The sequence below is a fragment of the Pavona decussata genome, unplaced genomic scaffold (genome assembly GCF_977016875.1).
Source record: "Pavona decussata unplaced genomic scaffold, jaPavDecu1.1 SCAFFOLD_40, whole genome shotgun sequence".
NCBI lineage: Eukaryota > Metazoa > Cnidaria > Anthozoa > Scleractinia > Agariciidae > Pavona > Pavona decussata.
The window spans coordinates 1,049,345-1,065,944 of NW_028145462.1; the positions used below are offsets into that span (position 1 = coordinate 1,049,345).

A 16,600-nucleotide genomic window follows, 5' to 3' on the forward strand; every position below is an offset into this window, starting at 1 on the left:
ACTATTGTTATCTGACGTTCTCGTTGACGTCGTCGTCGTCGCTGCTTTAAGGTCCCTAATACCACGTGTAGATGAAACCCTCTACTCGGAAATATGCCAAAGCGCCGGGCAAAATGGAATTTTATCTCATATCAGCTGTATCGAAGCGGCAGGTAAATACAACTCGGATACTACACTGTAGTTATAAAAATGCCGTAAACATGTCATTAACCCTAGCTATCGACTGTGAGGTAGAAAATGTAGCTGTTTCGTACAGCTTCATTTACATGTAGGAACTGTGCAAATTGTCACTCTTCCGTTTAGTGAAAAACGTACTACCGGCGTAGTTGCGTGAAGTACAATAATGAAATTTGTCGATCATTCTGACGTTGCGTTATCGGAAAACATGCCATGGCAATCGGCCTTCACGAATTTTGCTGTGGCATTAGTTATCACTCACTCTAACTGCGAATAATTTTTTGTACAGGAATATTCAGCAACAGAAAACTGTTTAGAGTATTACATTTTGTATTGTAGCGATAACTTTGCCATTCTCTCGGGAAAATGACCACTGCAATATTTATGTTGCAGCACAAGAATAGAGCTTTTCTTTAGTGTAACTTTCATTGTAAATTTCGATGTACCAGGAAAAAAATTTTGTCCACAATTTCAAGTGTCAACAAACGTGCTGAAAATAGGATTCTTCGGACTTTTAAAACTGCATATAAATAAGAATCCTCCAGCAATATTTTCATAAGACCGTATTTTCAGAAGGATGCCTAACTTAACTTCAAAAGATCGTTTTAATACGCTAAGCCGTCTTCCTTCCCGAGCGATTTGAAAATGCACCAAATCTCGTCAAAATTTAACGCCGGCTGCGACGCGATCACGGCATTTCACATTATGCCGGAATTCTCGAAAACGAAAAATCTGTGGAAAGTTTTATTGTAATTTTCGTAAATAGTTCTCTAAAGGGATTCTTCTGACAAAATATGAGGAAATCCGAAATTTCAGTTTTGACCGCGAGTTCTCGATATTCTCAGTTAGCCGCTCTTAACCAAGATGAGGAAAGTTCTCTTTCTTCTGGAAAATCCACACCAAGTCGCTCTATCAGGGCCTCACAAAAAGTAGAAAATCTCATTCATCAGCTAGAATCGACAGAAAGGTAAACACCGCAGCAAGGGTCGCCAAATTGAAAACGGAAATAATAAATATCTTTCGCAGACGGCGAAGCAACCAAAATAGCAGAAGTAAAGAAGTTTAAGCTCGCCAAGGAACTGGCAATCGCTGAAGCCGAAATGAATGCCATCAACAAAGTAGAAGAGAACGAGCTTGCTCCAAACGGTGAAAAAGAAGATTTGTTGCCACACGCTATCAATACAAACGATCTCCTCCATAATTATTTGACAACGCAGTCCTCATCGGTAGATAAAGATAGTAATCTGACAATGGAAACGGAGCTAAGCGATACACCCAAACCCTCTTCACCAAAGGCATCTCCTGCGAATGATCAGTCGCATCACAACGAAACCGAAGTCCCAATAAACGAATGTGCTACTGATGCTGGTAGTTTTTTGACACCCTTTCACGCTATCCATCCACGCTGAATCCATTCGCACCCGAATATGTCACCCTGGCAACGCCCAAGAGAGCACAATTTACAAGTACCCCCTATGCTCAGTGCAAAGAATCGTCTCCAAATAGCATGGGTCTTACACATGATCAAGGCCAAGGTTCTCCATCCCAAGCAAACGGCGATATTCTTCAGCGGCTAGCCGATCTGACGACTCAACGCCACGCGCAAGAGTCACTGCCACTTCCAGAACCCGAAACATTCAGAGGAGACCTCCTTCATTACCCTACCTGGAAGAAATCGTTCGACACGATCGTAGAAAGGCGAGCCGACAGCTCAACGCAACGACTTTACTACCTAGGAAAGTATACCAGCGGAGAAGCTAAGGAATCCATTCGAAGCCTCCTTTCACTGGACAGCGCTGACGCATTCAATGAAGCACGAAAGATTTTGTCCGAAAGATATGGGAATCCGTTCCTGGCCGCCGATGTCTTCCGGAAGAAATTAACCGAATGGCCAAAAGTACCCCCTAATGACGGCGTTAATCTTCGAAAATTCTCCGATTTTTTGCTTCATTGTCAAACGGCTATCAAGGAAATAAAGTACCTGAAGGCGCTAAACGATCCCGAGGAGAACCAGAAAATGGTGCGGAAGCTTCCTCGTAACATAGGCGATCGCAGGAGCCGCGAAGTTGACCGCTGGCTCAACACAACAGAAGATAGACAAGGCAGCGTATCGAGGCCAAGATCTCACAATGAACCAGTCTACCCTCCGTTCTCGGCCTTCTGTGACTTCCTAAAGAGAGAAGCAAGAATCGCGTGCAACCCAATAACGTCGTCGAGGTCCAAGGATGAAGACAAGAAGGAGGAGCAGCAAACGGGAGAGCAAGGCTCGGTAGCAACTACAAGAACAAGCCAGTCGGCTAGAGAAACTTTTCCAGTGGATCCAGTGAACTAAAGAACTATACAACTCAAAGGAAAGCAGACAGGAAACCGTCTGAAAGCTGCCCGCTTTGTAAGAGCCCTCATAACCTTGACGATTGTGAAAAGTGTCCTCAACCATCGGAACAAGATCCAAACGCAGGAAAACCTCAGTTTCACACAGCAACGAGCGCCACATCTCATCGCGTGAACGCACTAGATGCGAAGAGCGTAAGAAACTGCAGCTCGCACTCGCTTATCGTTCCAGTGTGGTTGCATCATACCCAAGACCCAGAGAAGAAGACTCTTCTATACGCCCTCCTCGACGATCAATCGGACGCCTGTTTCGTTAAGGATGACGTTCTTCAAGGCTTAGGCATCAGTGGCCCTACCGTTCAGCTGAAGCTATCTACGGTTCTAGGAGAAGACGTGGTCTCGTGTGAGAAGATCAACGGTTTAGGAGTTCGAGTTTCTCAAAGAATAATCAGAAATACTCTTACCCGGAACTTACTCGAGAGAAGAAATCCCTGTCAAAAGGAGTCACATTCCGAGGCCAGAGTCTGTATTTGGCTAGCCTCACCTCGAACGAATTGCTGATCAGCTGATGCCCTATCGACACGATGTGGATGTACGTAGTGCTCCTCATAGGAGTGAACTGTGCCCGAGCAATTAAACCACGCGAAGTAATTCCTGGCTCTGACGAAGATCCGTACGCCAAGAGAACGAACCTCGAATGGGGTGTCATCGGATCCATTAATCTGGACAAGGATGGTGAAAACGATGGCCATTGTTCTTGCAAACGGATAATTTCTCGAGAAATTGGAGAAGGATCGAGCAGAACCGTGAGTCACTTCGTAATGAAATCCCAAGTTAAAGAAGTCTTTGGTCCCACTCAAGTTAACAGGATGTTTGAGCTCGACTTCAAAGAAACGATCAGAGATGATCAGGCGCTATCCTTCCAAGATAAGAAATTCTTGAACATTGTGACAACAAACATTCGTAGACGAGAGGACGGGCAGTACGAAATGCCCTTACCGTTAAAGGAACAATTGGTCAGAGTACCCGACAACAAGAATCTCGCTGTCAGCCGACTACTGGGAAGCTTAAACAAAGATTGACGAGAGACGGCAAATATAGGGAGCATTACCAAGCCTTTATTCACGATATGCTCGAGAAAGGCCATGCTGAAAGGGTTCCCTCCGAAGAGCTTGACGTCAACAATGGCCGCACTTGGTACATACACACCATGGGGTATATCACCCGCAAAAACCGGACAAGATTCGGGTTGTTTTCGACGCAAGCGCTGAATTTAATGGTGAACCTCTCAACCGTCACCTTCTTCGAGGACCAGACTTGACGAACAACCTCGCTGGGGTTCTTTGTCGGTTTCGTAAGGAACCGGAGGCCTTCACCTGCGACGTTGAGGGAATGTTCCATGAAATATTCGTCTCGCCAAAATATCGAAACTTCCTCAGGTCCTTTGGTGGAAGGATGGTAACATAGACGGTGAAGTAACCAAATATAAAATGACAGTACACTTGTTCGGCGCGGTATCGTCCCCTGGATGTGCAAACTTTGCACTAAAAAAAGAGCGGCAGACGACTTTAAAGAAGTGTTCGGGAGCAGGCCAGCCGAATTTGTCAAAGAAGATTTTTATGTAGATGATGGACTCAAGTCGGTTCCCTCAGAGTCCGAAGCCACATCCCTAATCCAATGCACAAAGGAGTTATGCGCTAAGCGAGGATTCAATCTTCATAAATTTGTATCCAACAGCAAGAAATTCATAGAGGCCATACCCAAGAGTCAACGTGCCAAAGGGGTCATGGAATTGGATCTCAACAAGGATGTTCTTTCCATAGAAAGAGCTTTAGGAGTTCAGTGGTGTGTGGAGTCAGACCACCTTCAGTTCATAATGGAGTTAAAGGATAGACCCTTCACTAGGAGAGTAATACTAGCCTCTATCAGTTCGATTTACGACCCTATGGGCTTAGCAGCACCCTTCCTGTTAACAGGCAAGCAAATCTTGCAAAAATTATACAAAGATAAGACTGACTGGGACGAGGCAGTACCTGAAACCATTCGGATCCGATGGGAGAAGTGGAGGGGAGAGCTGCGCACTCTGGCAGAGATGAAAATACGAACATGCTACAGACCTGATGACTTTGGCGAAGTAAAGTCGGTCGAACTTCACAGTTTCTCCGATGCAAGCGTTCATGGATATGGCCAGTGTTCGTATCTCAAAATGATTAACAGTCACAACGAAGTACACTGTTCCTTGGTGATGGCTAAATCAAGAGTCACGCCGCTGAAACCCATTACTGTACCAAGATTAGAACTTACTGCCGCAGTAGTGTCAACCAAAATTAGTGCCTTTTTACAGGAGGAGTTGAAGTACCACAACATCCCTGAAGTGTTCTGGACAAACAGCAAAGTTGTCCTCGGATATATATTCAATGAAGCAAGGCGTTTCCACACATTCGTCGCTAACTGCGTGCAGCTGATCCGCGACCGCACATCTCCTGATCAGTGGAACTACGTTCAGACAAGGGATAACCCAGCTGATGATGCGTCTAGAGGACTCGAAGCTCAAGAGCTAGTAAGCAACACAAGGTGGTGGAATGGACCAGACTTTCTCTGGATGCCACGTCATGACAAGCCTACCTTGAACTTTGAGGTATCACCAGAAGATCCTGAAGTTAAGAAGACTTCAGTGTTGACGACCAGCGCCGCAGAACGCTCGACTGTGTTGCAGTGTGTTGAGCGCTTCTCCAACTGGCACCGAGTAGAATGAAACACCGTTTAAAGGAAGATGTTAAGGTCCCCTCCGGTTCCCAAGAAAGACGCGCACAATGCCCAGACGATGCTAAATCCTCGTGTGAAGCTGTAGAAAGCATTGCAGTGAGTGGTGAAGACCTGCAGAAGGCCGAACAAAGGATAATGAAAGCAATTCAACATGAAGCTTTCACGAAAGAAGTAGAGTTGCTGAAAAGCGCCAAACACCGACATGAAAGGAAGGACAGAGCAAGAAAAGGAATGACAAGATCAAGCTCTATCCACCGACTAGATCCATTCTTGGATGAATATGCTATCCTACGCGTTGGAGGTAGAATCGAACAGGCCGATTTGCCTTATGAGATGAACCATCCTGTGATACTGCCGAAAAGATCTCACGTCACTGAGCTGACAATACTTCCATCAGCGTCCCAGATATCAAGGACGAACCATAACACAAGCGGAAATCCGCACGTGCGGCTTCTGGATAGTAAAGGGCAACTCCACTGTTGGCCATCATGTATCTAAATGCGTCACGTGTCGTAAGCTGAGAGCAGCAACCCAGCAGCAGAAGATGGCCCCGTTACCAAACGACCGACTTGAGGAAGCCCCGCCTTTTACTTACTGCGCGGTGGACTACTTTGGACTCTGGTACATAAAGGAAGGACGGAAGGAAATGAAGCGCTATGGGGTCATATTCACATGCATGGCTTCGCATGCCGTTCACCTGGAGACCGCAGTTTCACTCAGGACCGACTCGTTCCTAAATGCGTATCGTTGCTTTATCGGTCGCCGTGGACCAGTCCAGCAGCTACGCTCCGACCAAGGCACCAATTTTGTAGATGCAAAGAATGAATTGGAATCAGCCCTGTTAGGGACGGATGGCTTATTACGTCCTAGGGGGGGGGGGGGGTGATTTTTGAGGGGAGTTGGGTAATTTTTTTAAACGAGCTCTTTTTTTTTGGGGGGGGGGGGTAATTTTTTATCTTGTACGAAAAGTGAGGGGGGTAAAATTTTAAGACATACAAAAGGTATCAACTAAATGTATTTAGCAATCATTCTTCTCATCAATCGTAGAGTTGGTAAAATCGACTAGATACTTCTCCATATCGCTACTATTCTTCAGAGCGACAAAGATCTTGAGCATAATAGGTTGAGTAATGACATAGACAGGTAAACCGTGTATTTCATCAAGCAGTTTATCTCTGAAGGCTTGTTTATCTGGGCAAAAAAATTGACTAAATGACGAATAGAGATGGTAGGCTTCTTCAAAATCTATATATCCACATTCATACATCAAATGCTCCTGTACTGCTCTCAAACCCGGAACTGCTTTGACCTTCTGTGTACCTTCTTTTGACGAGTGAAGAATAGACTCCAGCAATAACAAAACATCGTTATTATCAAGACATTGAAGAGATATTTTAAGGTACGTTCCCTTACTTGAATTTCGCCTAACTTTTGATCGTTTCTTTGGCCAGTTCAGATTCAGAGAGCTAGCGATTTCCGCATGTAACCAAGCGTTGTGAACAGGAACTTCTCAACAATTCAACCACCAGGCCAACCATGAAGGGGGGGGGGGGGGGGGGGGGAAATTTTCAAACTGTCATTGCAATGGGGGGTAAAACTTTTGTTTGAAATATTTTTTTTTTTTGGGGGGGGGGGGAAATTTTCATACACTCGATTTTTTAGAAAACTACCCCCCCCCCCCCCTAGGACGTAATAAACGATCGGTCCCTTAGAGATGAATCACGACGCCATTCAGAGAGAACTTTTGAAGGACGGATGTGATTAGATCAATTGGAAGATGAACGTTCCCCAGGCCAGCCACATGGATGGGTTTTGGGAGAGACTCATCCTTACAAAAAGAAGTGTACTATCGGCAATGTTGAAGTGCAAAGCAACTCGAAAATGTCCTACTGGTATTTTTATAAAGTTGTACCTTTAAAGAAGCCACAGTATCAACATGCATTTGGTGAATTTGTTTTATCATCAAGACAGTCTTTCTCTGGTGATCATTTCCTTTAATCCCATGAGCTGTAGGCTTGATTAAGTAGAGATATTGTAGGGAGATATTAGGTGCTGATCATTATTAAGATGTTTAGAAAGGTTTTAACACCCCTCCCAGACTAATTCCTCTAAAGATGTCCCTGCAAGGTTAAGTAATTCATGGTAATGTACCATATAGTCACCCACATAACCCTAACCCTAACCTTCCACATAGTCACCCTTACCTTACCATGAATTACATGCCCCTGCAAGAAATAAAATCCCTCTGGCTTTTAAAGGGTGGAGGTGTGTGTTTGCTTGAACATGTGAATAAAATGTAAAATATAAGAAACAATTGAATATTTTTTGTGTGTTATTTCTTTTGGCACAATGATTGTGTGAACCTTTAAAGTGTATATGTCAAAAAAAATATTTGTTTCATCAAATCTTCATTCTCATATGAAAGTAGAAAATAGATTCCTTATCAATTTTTCTTCCCCCTCCTTTTGAGGCATATAAAAGCATCAAATTTCAGTTCCAGTTGGGTACAATACAGCGCAAGATGGGACACTGGAGATAGTAGGGCTGTAATGTCAATACAGGAGCACTTAGTATATCGCATATTCAAACGACGAAAACAGACACACAGTGTCAATCAGTCTCTGTTTACCGTCTGTGTTTTACCGTTTGAATACATGACATACTTAACTTTAAAAAAACTTGAAACCTTTTTTTGGTAAATAATAACTGAAATAATTTAGTAAACTCAGACTTGCAAATAACTTATAAGCTTTGCGCTCTAAAAGTGAAAAACTTATCTAAAAGGGGAAGTATCACGAAAATTTGATGTTATTTCAAAACCCAAAAATGTTTGTCTGACAACAGAAACAAAAAATAATTGTCAAGTTTTGTTACAAAATTATCACCCCAAAGTAATACAACTGTAGATTAGTGCCCCTGGCCAGAGACAGAGTAGGGCCGTATAAATGGAAACTTGAAAAATGTTAGGCTAATGTTTTTCAAGTTATCATATTTTTGTTTCCAAAATGCGCTAGAACAGTGGACGAGTTGTTCCTGTCAAAAATTGAGTTGATTTCTCTCCTCTCGTTGTTCCAGAATTATTTTGTAGCAAAGTGAAGGTATTAATTCAACATTTTTAACAAAAGAGGTAAAAAAACCCATGATACTTCCCCTTTAAAGGATCTTCTAATTTTATTTTCTACGTTTAACGACAGTGCCTACAATTAACGAAGTATTTTTGCATACTTTGTGACTATGCCGAAAAAAGCTTATCTTAGTATGGGCTAATGGAATCCAGAAAGATAATTTGGGTTAGCGGGGTATTTTTTTTTTGTAACAATTATTCTAAAAAGCAGTAAAATACAAAGCAATGTATGGCATTTTTTTCCAAATTTAGTTTTATTATCTCTAAAAAATGCATGGTTAATCCCAGTTTTCTTTTTGGATACCCCAAGAAACATACTTGCGAACTCGGTAAGAAGCGTTGCTTGATCCTGTTTCCTATTCTTATATTTCTCTTCACATAAATTTCCATGAAAACACTCCCGTTTTTTTCTTTCATTCACTCGGCCAAGGTAATAGATGATTAATTTTGGAGCGAAAATCATTAAAGTTTTCTCAAACCAACCCATGTGACTTGGTCGTGATCCTATTGTCACCTGAACATTGCTAATTCCTGGAAACCATGTAGACCTTTCCGAGAATAAACTTGTACAAGGTAATACACTGGCATCGCATCTGTTTCACTTCATGGCTTCTCAGTGAAGAAAAAAAAAACTGCGGGTGTTCATGTTAACCTGGCTTCACTCATGTGGTTCTAACTTTACAGTCTGTGCATGAAATGTTGATGTGTGATAGTTCAGATGTTATTGAACGCAAGTATAGCCGCTGGGATGAGACTGTTTCAGAAATCATTTACACAGTATTTCGGTATAGACAGCGAGGAATCTTTTACACCCTACTACACAGCAGGTTGTCAGAGGAGCAGTCTATGAAGTTGACAGTAAAGAAAATATTTCAATCTTGAGAATAAAACTTGAATTTATGTGAAAATGAAACCAGGAAAATAAAATGGGAATTGTTATGCCAAATATCTTCCCCTGTAATACTTCAAAACAAATATACTGGTCAGTAAACCTTTATTGTAACAACGAAAACTAATCAATTTACAAACTTGTATGAGTTATTAAATTACACGATATAACCACAGTAGGTTTGGGAGAACTTCAATGTTTGTCAACCCAAGCAAACACTACAGTTTTCCTAAACTCTCTTGAGTGCTGACATGACCTCTTCCTAGACTAGTGTTGACTTAAGGCCAATATCAGTGTTTATTAGTATACACAGTGATTACACAAGATTATAAACTAGTAAATACACTTCAATAAAAGTTAATATTTCTGACCAGTGGTATAATTACATCAATTTAAGAATCATTTTTGTTTCAACAGAAATGAGATCATGTGGTCTCAAAATTCTTTTCATCTCTTAAGAAAGCCACATAATTTACTCAACTAAATGATTCTCTTGCTACAAACTGTATTACAAGCACTGTTCACTAGTGATAACTGTATAAGCGAGTACATTTTTGTGGAGAATAAAAATAAGAAAATAAGAGTCCACAAATTATATTTAACAATTATATCCCACGAACGCGAGTTGGATATGAGATGATACACTCTTTATGCTATTTTAAAACTTGTATATTTTCGTAAGTTTTTTTCATCACAAATGATATATTTATGATATTGAATTATATATTACAAGCTCTAAGAAAAAAAACCCAAAAGTTAAAACATCAGTAAACGTAGTTACTGTTACAGTCGAAAGCTAAGCAGTAATGGCTGTCTTCATAGTCACTTGATAATCCCGAATTGTCGCGAAGAAAAATGAGTTAATTGTTTTTATTAAACTTCCTTCGTTTTAGTTTTCACTAAAAAATTGTTGATTTGTGTTTCAGAATCACTTACTCTAGAGAACAATTACCTTGCCATTACGGTCATCTGTAACCATGTTAACAGCCACAGCAATGTGACCCTCCATGCTCACTGTAATCCCAGTTATAACAAAATTCTTCTCTTCAGTTACTACTATTCTCCTCACGAACTCACCATCTTTAGTGTATATTGCCACACACGGGTGCTCTGTTCCTCGTTCCCATCCAGCGACGACAACAAATTCACCAGACGGATGCCATGCAATACACCAGTACTTATCTTCTTTGGTGTTAATGTTGAATTCACGCTGCTGTTCACCATCTTCGGTGGATATGAACACACAGGAACCATCCAGTGTCATGATCTGGCCATCAAGTCCAGCAGTGATATCATCTGCATCCTTCAGTATCCCCCCTCCAAAGCTGTGTACATATCTCCCCTCATGCTCGCACACATCCACAGTCCAATATGTCAGTGCCAGCGACAGTACCAGCACTTTGTTATTGGTGACTGCCAGTCTGTCCCAGCCCCCTCCCCTCACAGGAAACTTGTGTGGTAGGTCAGCGGTCTGACTGAATACCTGAACTTCCCGCTCAGCCCCATACCTCCCCAGCCCCACCAATACAAAGATGTTGCTGCTGTTTACATCAGTGGCGACATCAAAAACATGTAAGCCCATGCCAGTGTCATTACGTTCAGGGTAAAATTGGAGAACAATTTTTCCGCTGCTGTCAAACACTTTCACACTTTTATCCGAATTGTCTGCTACAATATACTGTCCATCTGCGTTTGTAGCGATACCCACAGGATACTCCAGCTTGTGCTTCTCTTCACCCTCCTGACCAAATGACCATGGTGCACAGCAGTGCTCCATACCTTGTTTCTGCAACACTTTCGAAACTCTTCCATCAAAGAGCGGATCCACTTTCTCTTCCCCGGTATCAACACAAGGCCAGTTGTTTGCGGATAGCTGGTTGTTGCCAAAACTGACCATCAGAATAACATCGTAGATGGTGCGATTCACATGACAAGTGGCGGAAATAATCGCCCTTCGTTCTTCTTTACTAAACCGAGCCCAGAAGCCTCTTTTAAGCTCGACAGTAAAACATTCCTTAACAGCTGACAGACTGTGTAGCTCTTCAATGCACACTCTACACGATGCTAATGCGATCTCGGGATTGTCTACTGTCTCCAATATTGTCGACATTACTCGATATTGCATGGCCAGTACGCGATCAGACAATTCCAAAGCTTCATTAGCAAATGCTTCTGTCGCTTTTCTGCGGGCATCTTTGAATCTGTCTTTTGCATTGGCAAGCGCCCTCGTAGCTGACTCATCCACGTCAGTAAGCTCCAGTCTTCTCATTCCTTTCGCCAGAAAAACTGCTTCAGCACTAGCTGTTCCAGCTGCTGCTTGTTCCTTTATCGTGCTGTGCTCCCTTTTGCGCCTTGCTTTATCAAACACTTCATACAGCAACTCGATTCCTTCTTTAAAGAAGCTGATGCTTGCTAACAAATCTTTTCTTGCCAAGCCCTTCAACTGCGACTTGATATCGTCGATTTCACGCACGATCAAGCCACGGAATTTCTGATCTGTTACGTCGCCATCCTTCAACTTTTCTGCTGCTTTATCCCTTCCTTTATTCACGAGCAAGCCGATGGTGGCTTTAAACACAGCCGTTATTATTGAGGACATCACAGCTAAAGAGAAAGCCTAACAATGCTAACAGTTGTATTCTGTAAGCTAACAGAGCTTGTTGATTAGTGTTGTGGCGTTGCTAACTAGACAGGAAACATTTTCACATATTACCGCCTGCAAATTAGATTTTGAAACAAAGAAATAAGAGTTCATAGTTCAGTGCCTCTTAAAAGAGTGAAAAGCGGGGTTCTTTTACCTGTCGCAATGTCTAGAAATATTTATTTTTAACGAATCAAATGAGAAAGGAAACGATGTGTCAAGTGCGAAAACAATGACTGTCAAAGGGTTTATTTATTGCCGCTTCTGCCCTCAAGCAGTGTCCATGCCGTATCGCACTGCTAAAGCTTTTCTTTTGAATATGCTTACTGTTAACAAGTCATGCATGAAAGGTGTTAGCCATCAGTGATCGCGACTTGATATGATCGTTGAATTCAATCGTTTTTTATCACAGTTGTCACTCACATAACCGTAAGTGTTAACCGCAACGTTTCGACCGCTAAACTGCTGGTCTTCACTGATTAGGTGGTTGTGTCGACTGATTTTAAGTATCAATATAAGTAGTAACACTATGTTTGACATCCTTGCTTTGGATGTTAGTGATTGGAGGATTTCGATTCTCGTTGTTCGAACTGCTACATAAAGCGTCGCGATCAGACATCAAGAACTAGGTTAGCCTGAGTAAACAGACGTCGTTTCGCGATGTCGCCACTGCGTTGACGTCAGTCTATTCAAACTACAGCCATGTGAAACAATCGTGAGACAAACGATCAATTTGAGACATTAGTATGCATGCATCTTTAAGCAATTCTTCTGTAACTCCCTTTCAAGAGTCCTGATCATAACAGCAACTCAGTCTATTGAGTGGAAATTCGCTTTCATTCATTTTACTTTTACGATAGCTGTTGATAGCGTTACGTGGTGGCACAGGGTACTATGCATCTCATTATCGTCAATATGTAATCAAAGATCTTCAAATACAGACTCAACGACACCGTTTGTTGTGAACACATGCACTGTTAGGTCCTTAAATTAAACAGTACGGTTTCGTAAAACGTTTAGAGAAATGATTGCCATTATCAGAAGAAAAGTTAATCATCTGTTTTATCAACAGTTCAAATGCAAAACTGATCTCTTCTTAAAATTGGCCGTTACATAAAAAAAAATACCACAAAAACTGGCTGATACGAATTATAACGTGATGAATCTGTTTTCGCGCGAGATTTTTTCCAACTCGCGCGCCAGCTTCTCGCCGACTCCTGAGACAAAAGAAAAGTAAAACTCCTTGAAGCTAGCTGTCATAGAAACCACCGCAGTCTTTTTATTTCCACCGCTAGTTCCGTTTAGCTTCTTTTTGTTTAATCAAAAACTGAATAAAATAAAATAACGCCAACGCATTATTATAAGTCCATTAATGACCAACATTTTAAAGTCTCCTGACCCGTAACAAAGTATTGCATCCAACTGATGAATTGTCCTTGTTCTTCAACATGATTTGAAATTCATTTGACTGCTTATTATCTGTCTTGTGTATATCTTTCGTCTGTTGGTAGCTCCTTTCATAAAGAACACGTACAGCTCTGTAACGTTTTGACGCATCTATTGGTTTGGTATGGCTCCAGATAAACTTATATTGTGCTGCGCTCTTGGCCTAAAATTAGAAAAATGTATAGACAAAACAAGCAAAGCAAGTTGCTACAAAAACGGCAACATTTCTTAATTTAAATTTCGACATCCTATGGAGACTTTAAAAAATATATCTACTAATAACATGAAAGTTACCAGTCAATTTTAATTGAACTTATTTGTTCAACACCTTCCATAATTTCTGAGAAACATTCTTGGATTATTTAACAAAATATTTGCCGCCGGCAAAAAGAAATAGTAGTCTGGGAAGGATGATTTAGGCCGGAATTTTGAGGGAGAATCTCATTAAGATGCAATAGATTGTTAGTGCTTATCCGTTAATGGATTTACTCAATGAAGGTTTGAGAAAAATGAAATAATCGAAAATCGACTGAATTAAAGTTCATTTCAGTCGCCAAAGTCGCCACACTTGCCAAAAACGCCAATGAGATGCCTGTGTTTTACCTAAGAGCTCGTGTGAGACACGCAACGAAGTTTACGTGAAGAACCCACGCGTGGATAATGCGAGATGTTATTAGTCAGAGATCTATGTATATACAATCTTTTAAACTATTTGGAATTAAGCTAAAATAATATAATACTATAACATTTCTATAGCGCTTACATATCATTGTACTAACCCTAAACAAAACAAATTTAATTACAATACTAATTTAGGTTATTTTTAATTTACTGCTTGATTTAATTTAAGATAGTGAATAAAATGCTTTTGACAACCAATTACATCATTGAATAATCATATTTCTAGAAAATAAATCCATTAACGGATAAGCACTAATAATCTATTGCATCAACCATTTCCATGTAGATAACATTCTTTAGTGAATAAAGACAAGCATAAGTGTCATCATAACATTCAACTCAGAGTTTGAAAAGAAATTTGAAACTCGCTGTGTGAATTATCCTTAATTTTCTTTGCCGCCATTTAGGCACCGTGGTAAATACGTTTACATAAAACGATACCACTGTCCACATTAAGCTGTCTTGATGGAACCAATATTCCCTAAAAAGCAACAATTAAAGCAGCCATCAACCGTCCTGAAGTACAGGAACAGATGATTATTACAAACATATGAAGGCAAACTTAGTGCTTTAGAAGTGGAACTGAGAGTTACTTTCATTCATTCAAAGTCTTCAGTAATTTGATCATTTCTGTATCACACCTAGTCAAAGGTAGTTATTTTTTAGGTCTCTCAAGAAATTTGCTTTGTTTATTAGCAAGCATTCAGTAGTCGCATGTTTTAATTGTTATTTTTTTAAATTGATAATTTCTATCAACTTAAGCTGTCTATTGTTTTTGGTAAAAAGGTAGAGGTTTAAACTTGCATAAGCCGCCTTATTTTCATGACAAGCGTAATAGTACAACTTCCTTGTACAAGATCCGTTACTTGTGATGGTTAAAATATTACCCATTAAAATACAACATCTTGCTGAAATGTGTCCTAGCGTGGTACTCAGTTGGTTAACAACACCTCTCTGTGAAGGACGTATCCATAAAAGAAGCACTGGCTCTTTCATCGCTTTCATTACGTGTTCTGTTCAGAAAATCCTCGAATGACACAGGCGTTGCCCCACACTGATTGCTTCCTCTCTTTCTCTGGAAAATCTACATCTGTATACAATAAAAAATGCAATTGTCTTCCCTTAAAGGACAACGCCCTTCTGGATGGACTGAAAATCGCAGATAAATCTCGATGAGAACTCATCAAAAATCACCGTTTAGTTTTAACACACAATCTGAAAGGGTTTTAAAGAGGCCCAGTTCACACTTAGACGTTTAAAACGTTTCTAAGCAAATTTTCAGTTCTGTGTTTAGGCCTTCCATCCGTCGCGTAGCGATGAAAATGGAAAGGCATCCTTAAGTCACATTTTTGAAAAAAAAAAAAAAAAAAAAAAAACAATAATAAATAAACTAACGGTATGCCAAGTGATTGTTTCTAGTGAAATGTTTTCGATCTCGACGGGCATTTAATATACATATGTGAATTTCAGCCTTTTTCAAAAGATTATCACTTGTTTCATGCACGTTTGCCCACCATCAAATTTGAGTCAACGTACATGGGGCTCATTTCTGCCTTTCCTCTAGTTAAAAAACTGGAATCCACTCTCTTGTTGAGATTTACTAATGGCTACATTCAGAACGGCAACCGTTAAAAAATAATACGAGCAGTACGAATTAACAACCACTTTGCAAAATCCCGCTTTGCAAAGGCCTGGTGAACATGAGTGGACAAAAACCAGTTAAACCAGTTTTCATATTTGCACCTGGGCCACATAAACACTAAATACAATAAAATCTGCAATTCCACAACGACAAACCAATGAGTGGTGCCGGATCACTTGTAGACCTGGATCAGCAAATTATCTCAAATACAAAATATTAACGGCAGACTGATCCCAACGGCGGAGGTGACGAGCTTGAGAGAACAAACAACAAAAGCTAGAATAACTGAAACATATTTGTTTTTTAAAAAAACATTGCACCCTCTTGGTATAAATAGACGTGACGAAACACGCCAATGACATGTCTCACACTTGTAACTTAGTCCTAAACAACCAATCATTGTCACGCATTTTATATTTTAAATCTTCTTTGTAACGATCCTTTTATGTTTCTCACTTTTCTTTTTCGTTCAGCCCCCGCGGAAGGTTTGTATTGCAAACCGAAATATCGGGCAAAAAAATTTGTTTTTTTAAAAAACAAATATATTTCAGTTATTCTAGCTTTTGTTGTTTGTTCTCTCAAGCTCGTCACCTCCGCCGTTGGGATGAGTCTGCCGTTAATATTTTGCACATAAACACTGAATGTACTGTAAAATTGTCATACCCAGTCTTCTCTCGTGTCAATGCCCAAATGTAGGCGGTCTGAGATCTGGGTACTACTAAGGTGTTGAGTAAACAGTGTTAACAATAATTAATGCTTGGAAAGTTTCTTTTATTTTCTTTCTTTTATTTAAATGTAAATATATTCGTTATGTATGTCGAGAGACAAAGTGTACTGTTATAGACCCTTGTAGTTAAATATATATTTTTTACTTTTAATCTTTGAATTAAACATTTACAGTTC

At 40.5% G+C, this 16,600-nt stretch overlaps 1 protein-coding gene and 1 long non-coding RNA gene across 2 annotated transcripts in view; both read right to left on the bottom strand.

The window, feature by feature from the left end:
* The window catches only part of LOC146483080 (uncharacterized), a 286,359-nt gene that overhangs the window by 49,701 nt on the left and 220,058 nt on the right, over positions 1 to 16,600 (bottom strand). The window lies entirely within an intron of this gene.
* Positions 9,376 to 11,925, bottom strand: LOC146483084 (uncharacterized). Its single transcript, XM_085106222.1, has one exon. It carries the CDS (start codon positions 11,884 to 11,886, stop codon positions 10,225 to 10,227), a length of 1,662 nt encoding a protein of 553 aa, XP_084962348.1. The 5' UTR covers positions 11,887 to 11,925; the 3' UTR covers positions 9,376 to 10,224.

Excerpts from the sequence above, each read along its gene's own strand:
- LOC146483084 (XM_085106222.1), bottom strand. The coding sequence starts at position 11,886 with ATGTCCTCAATAATAACGGCTGTGTTTAAAGCCACCATCGGCTTGCTC.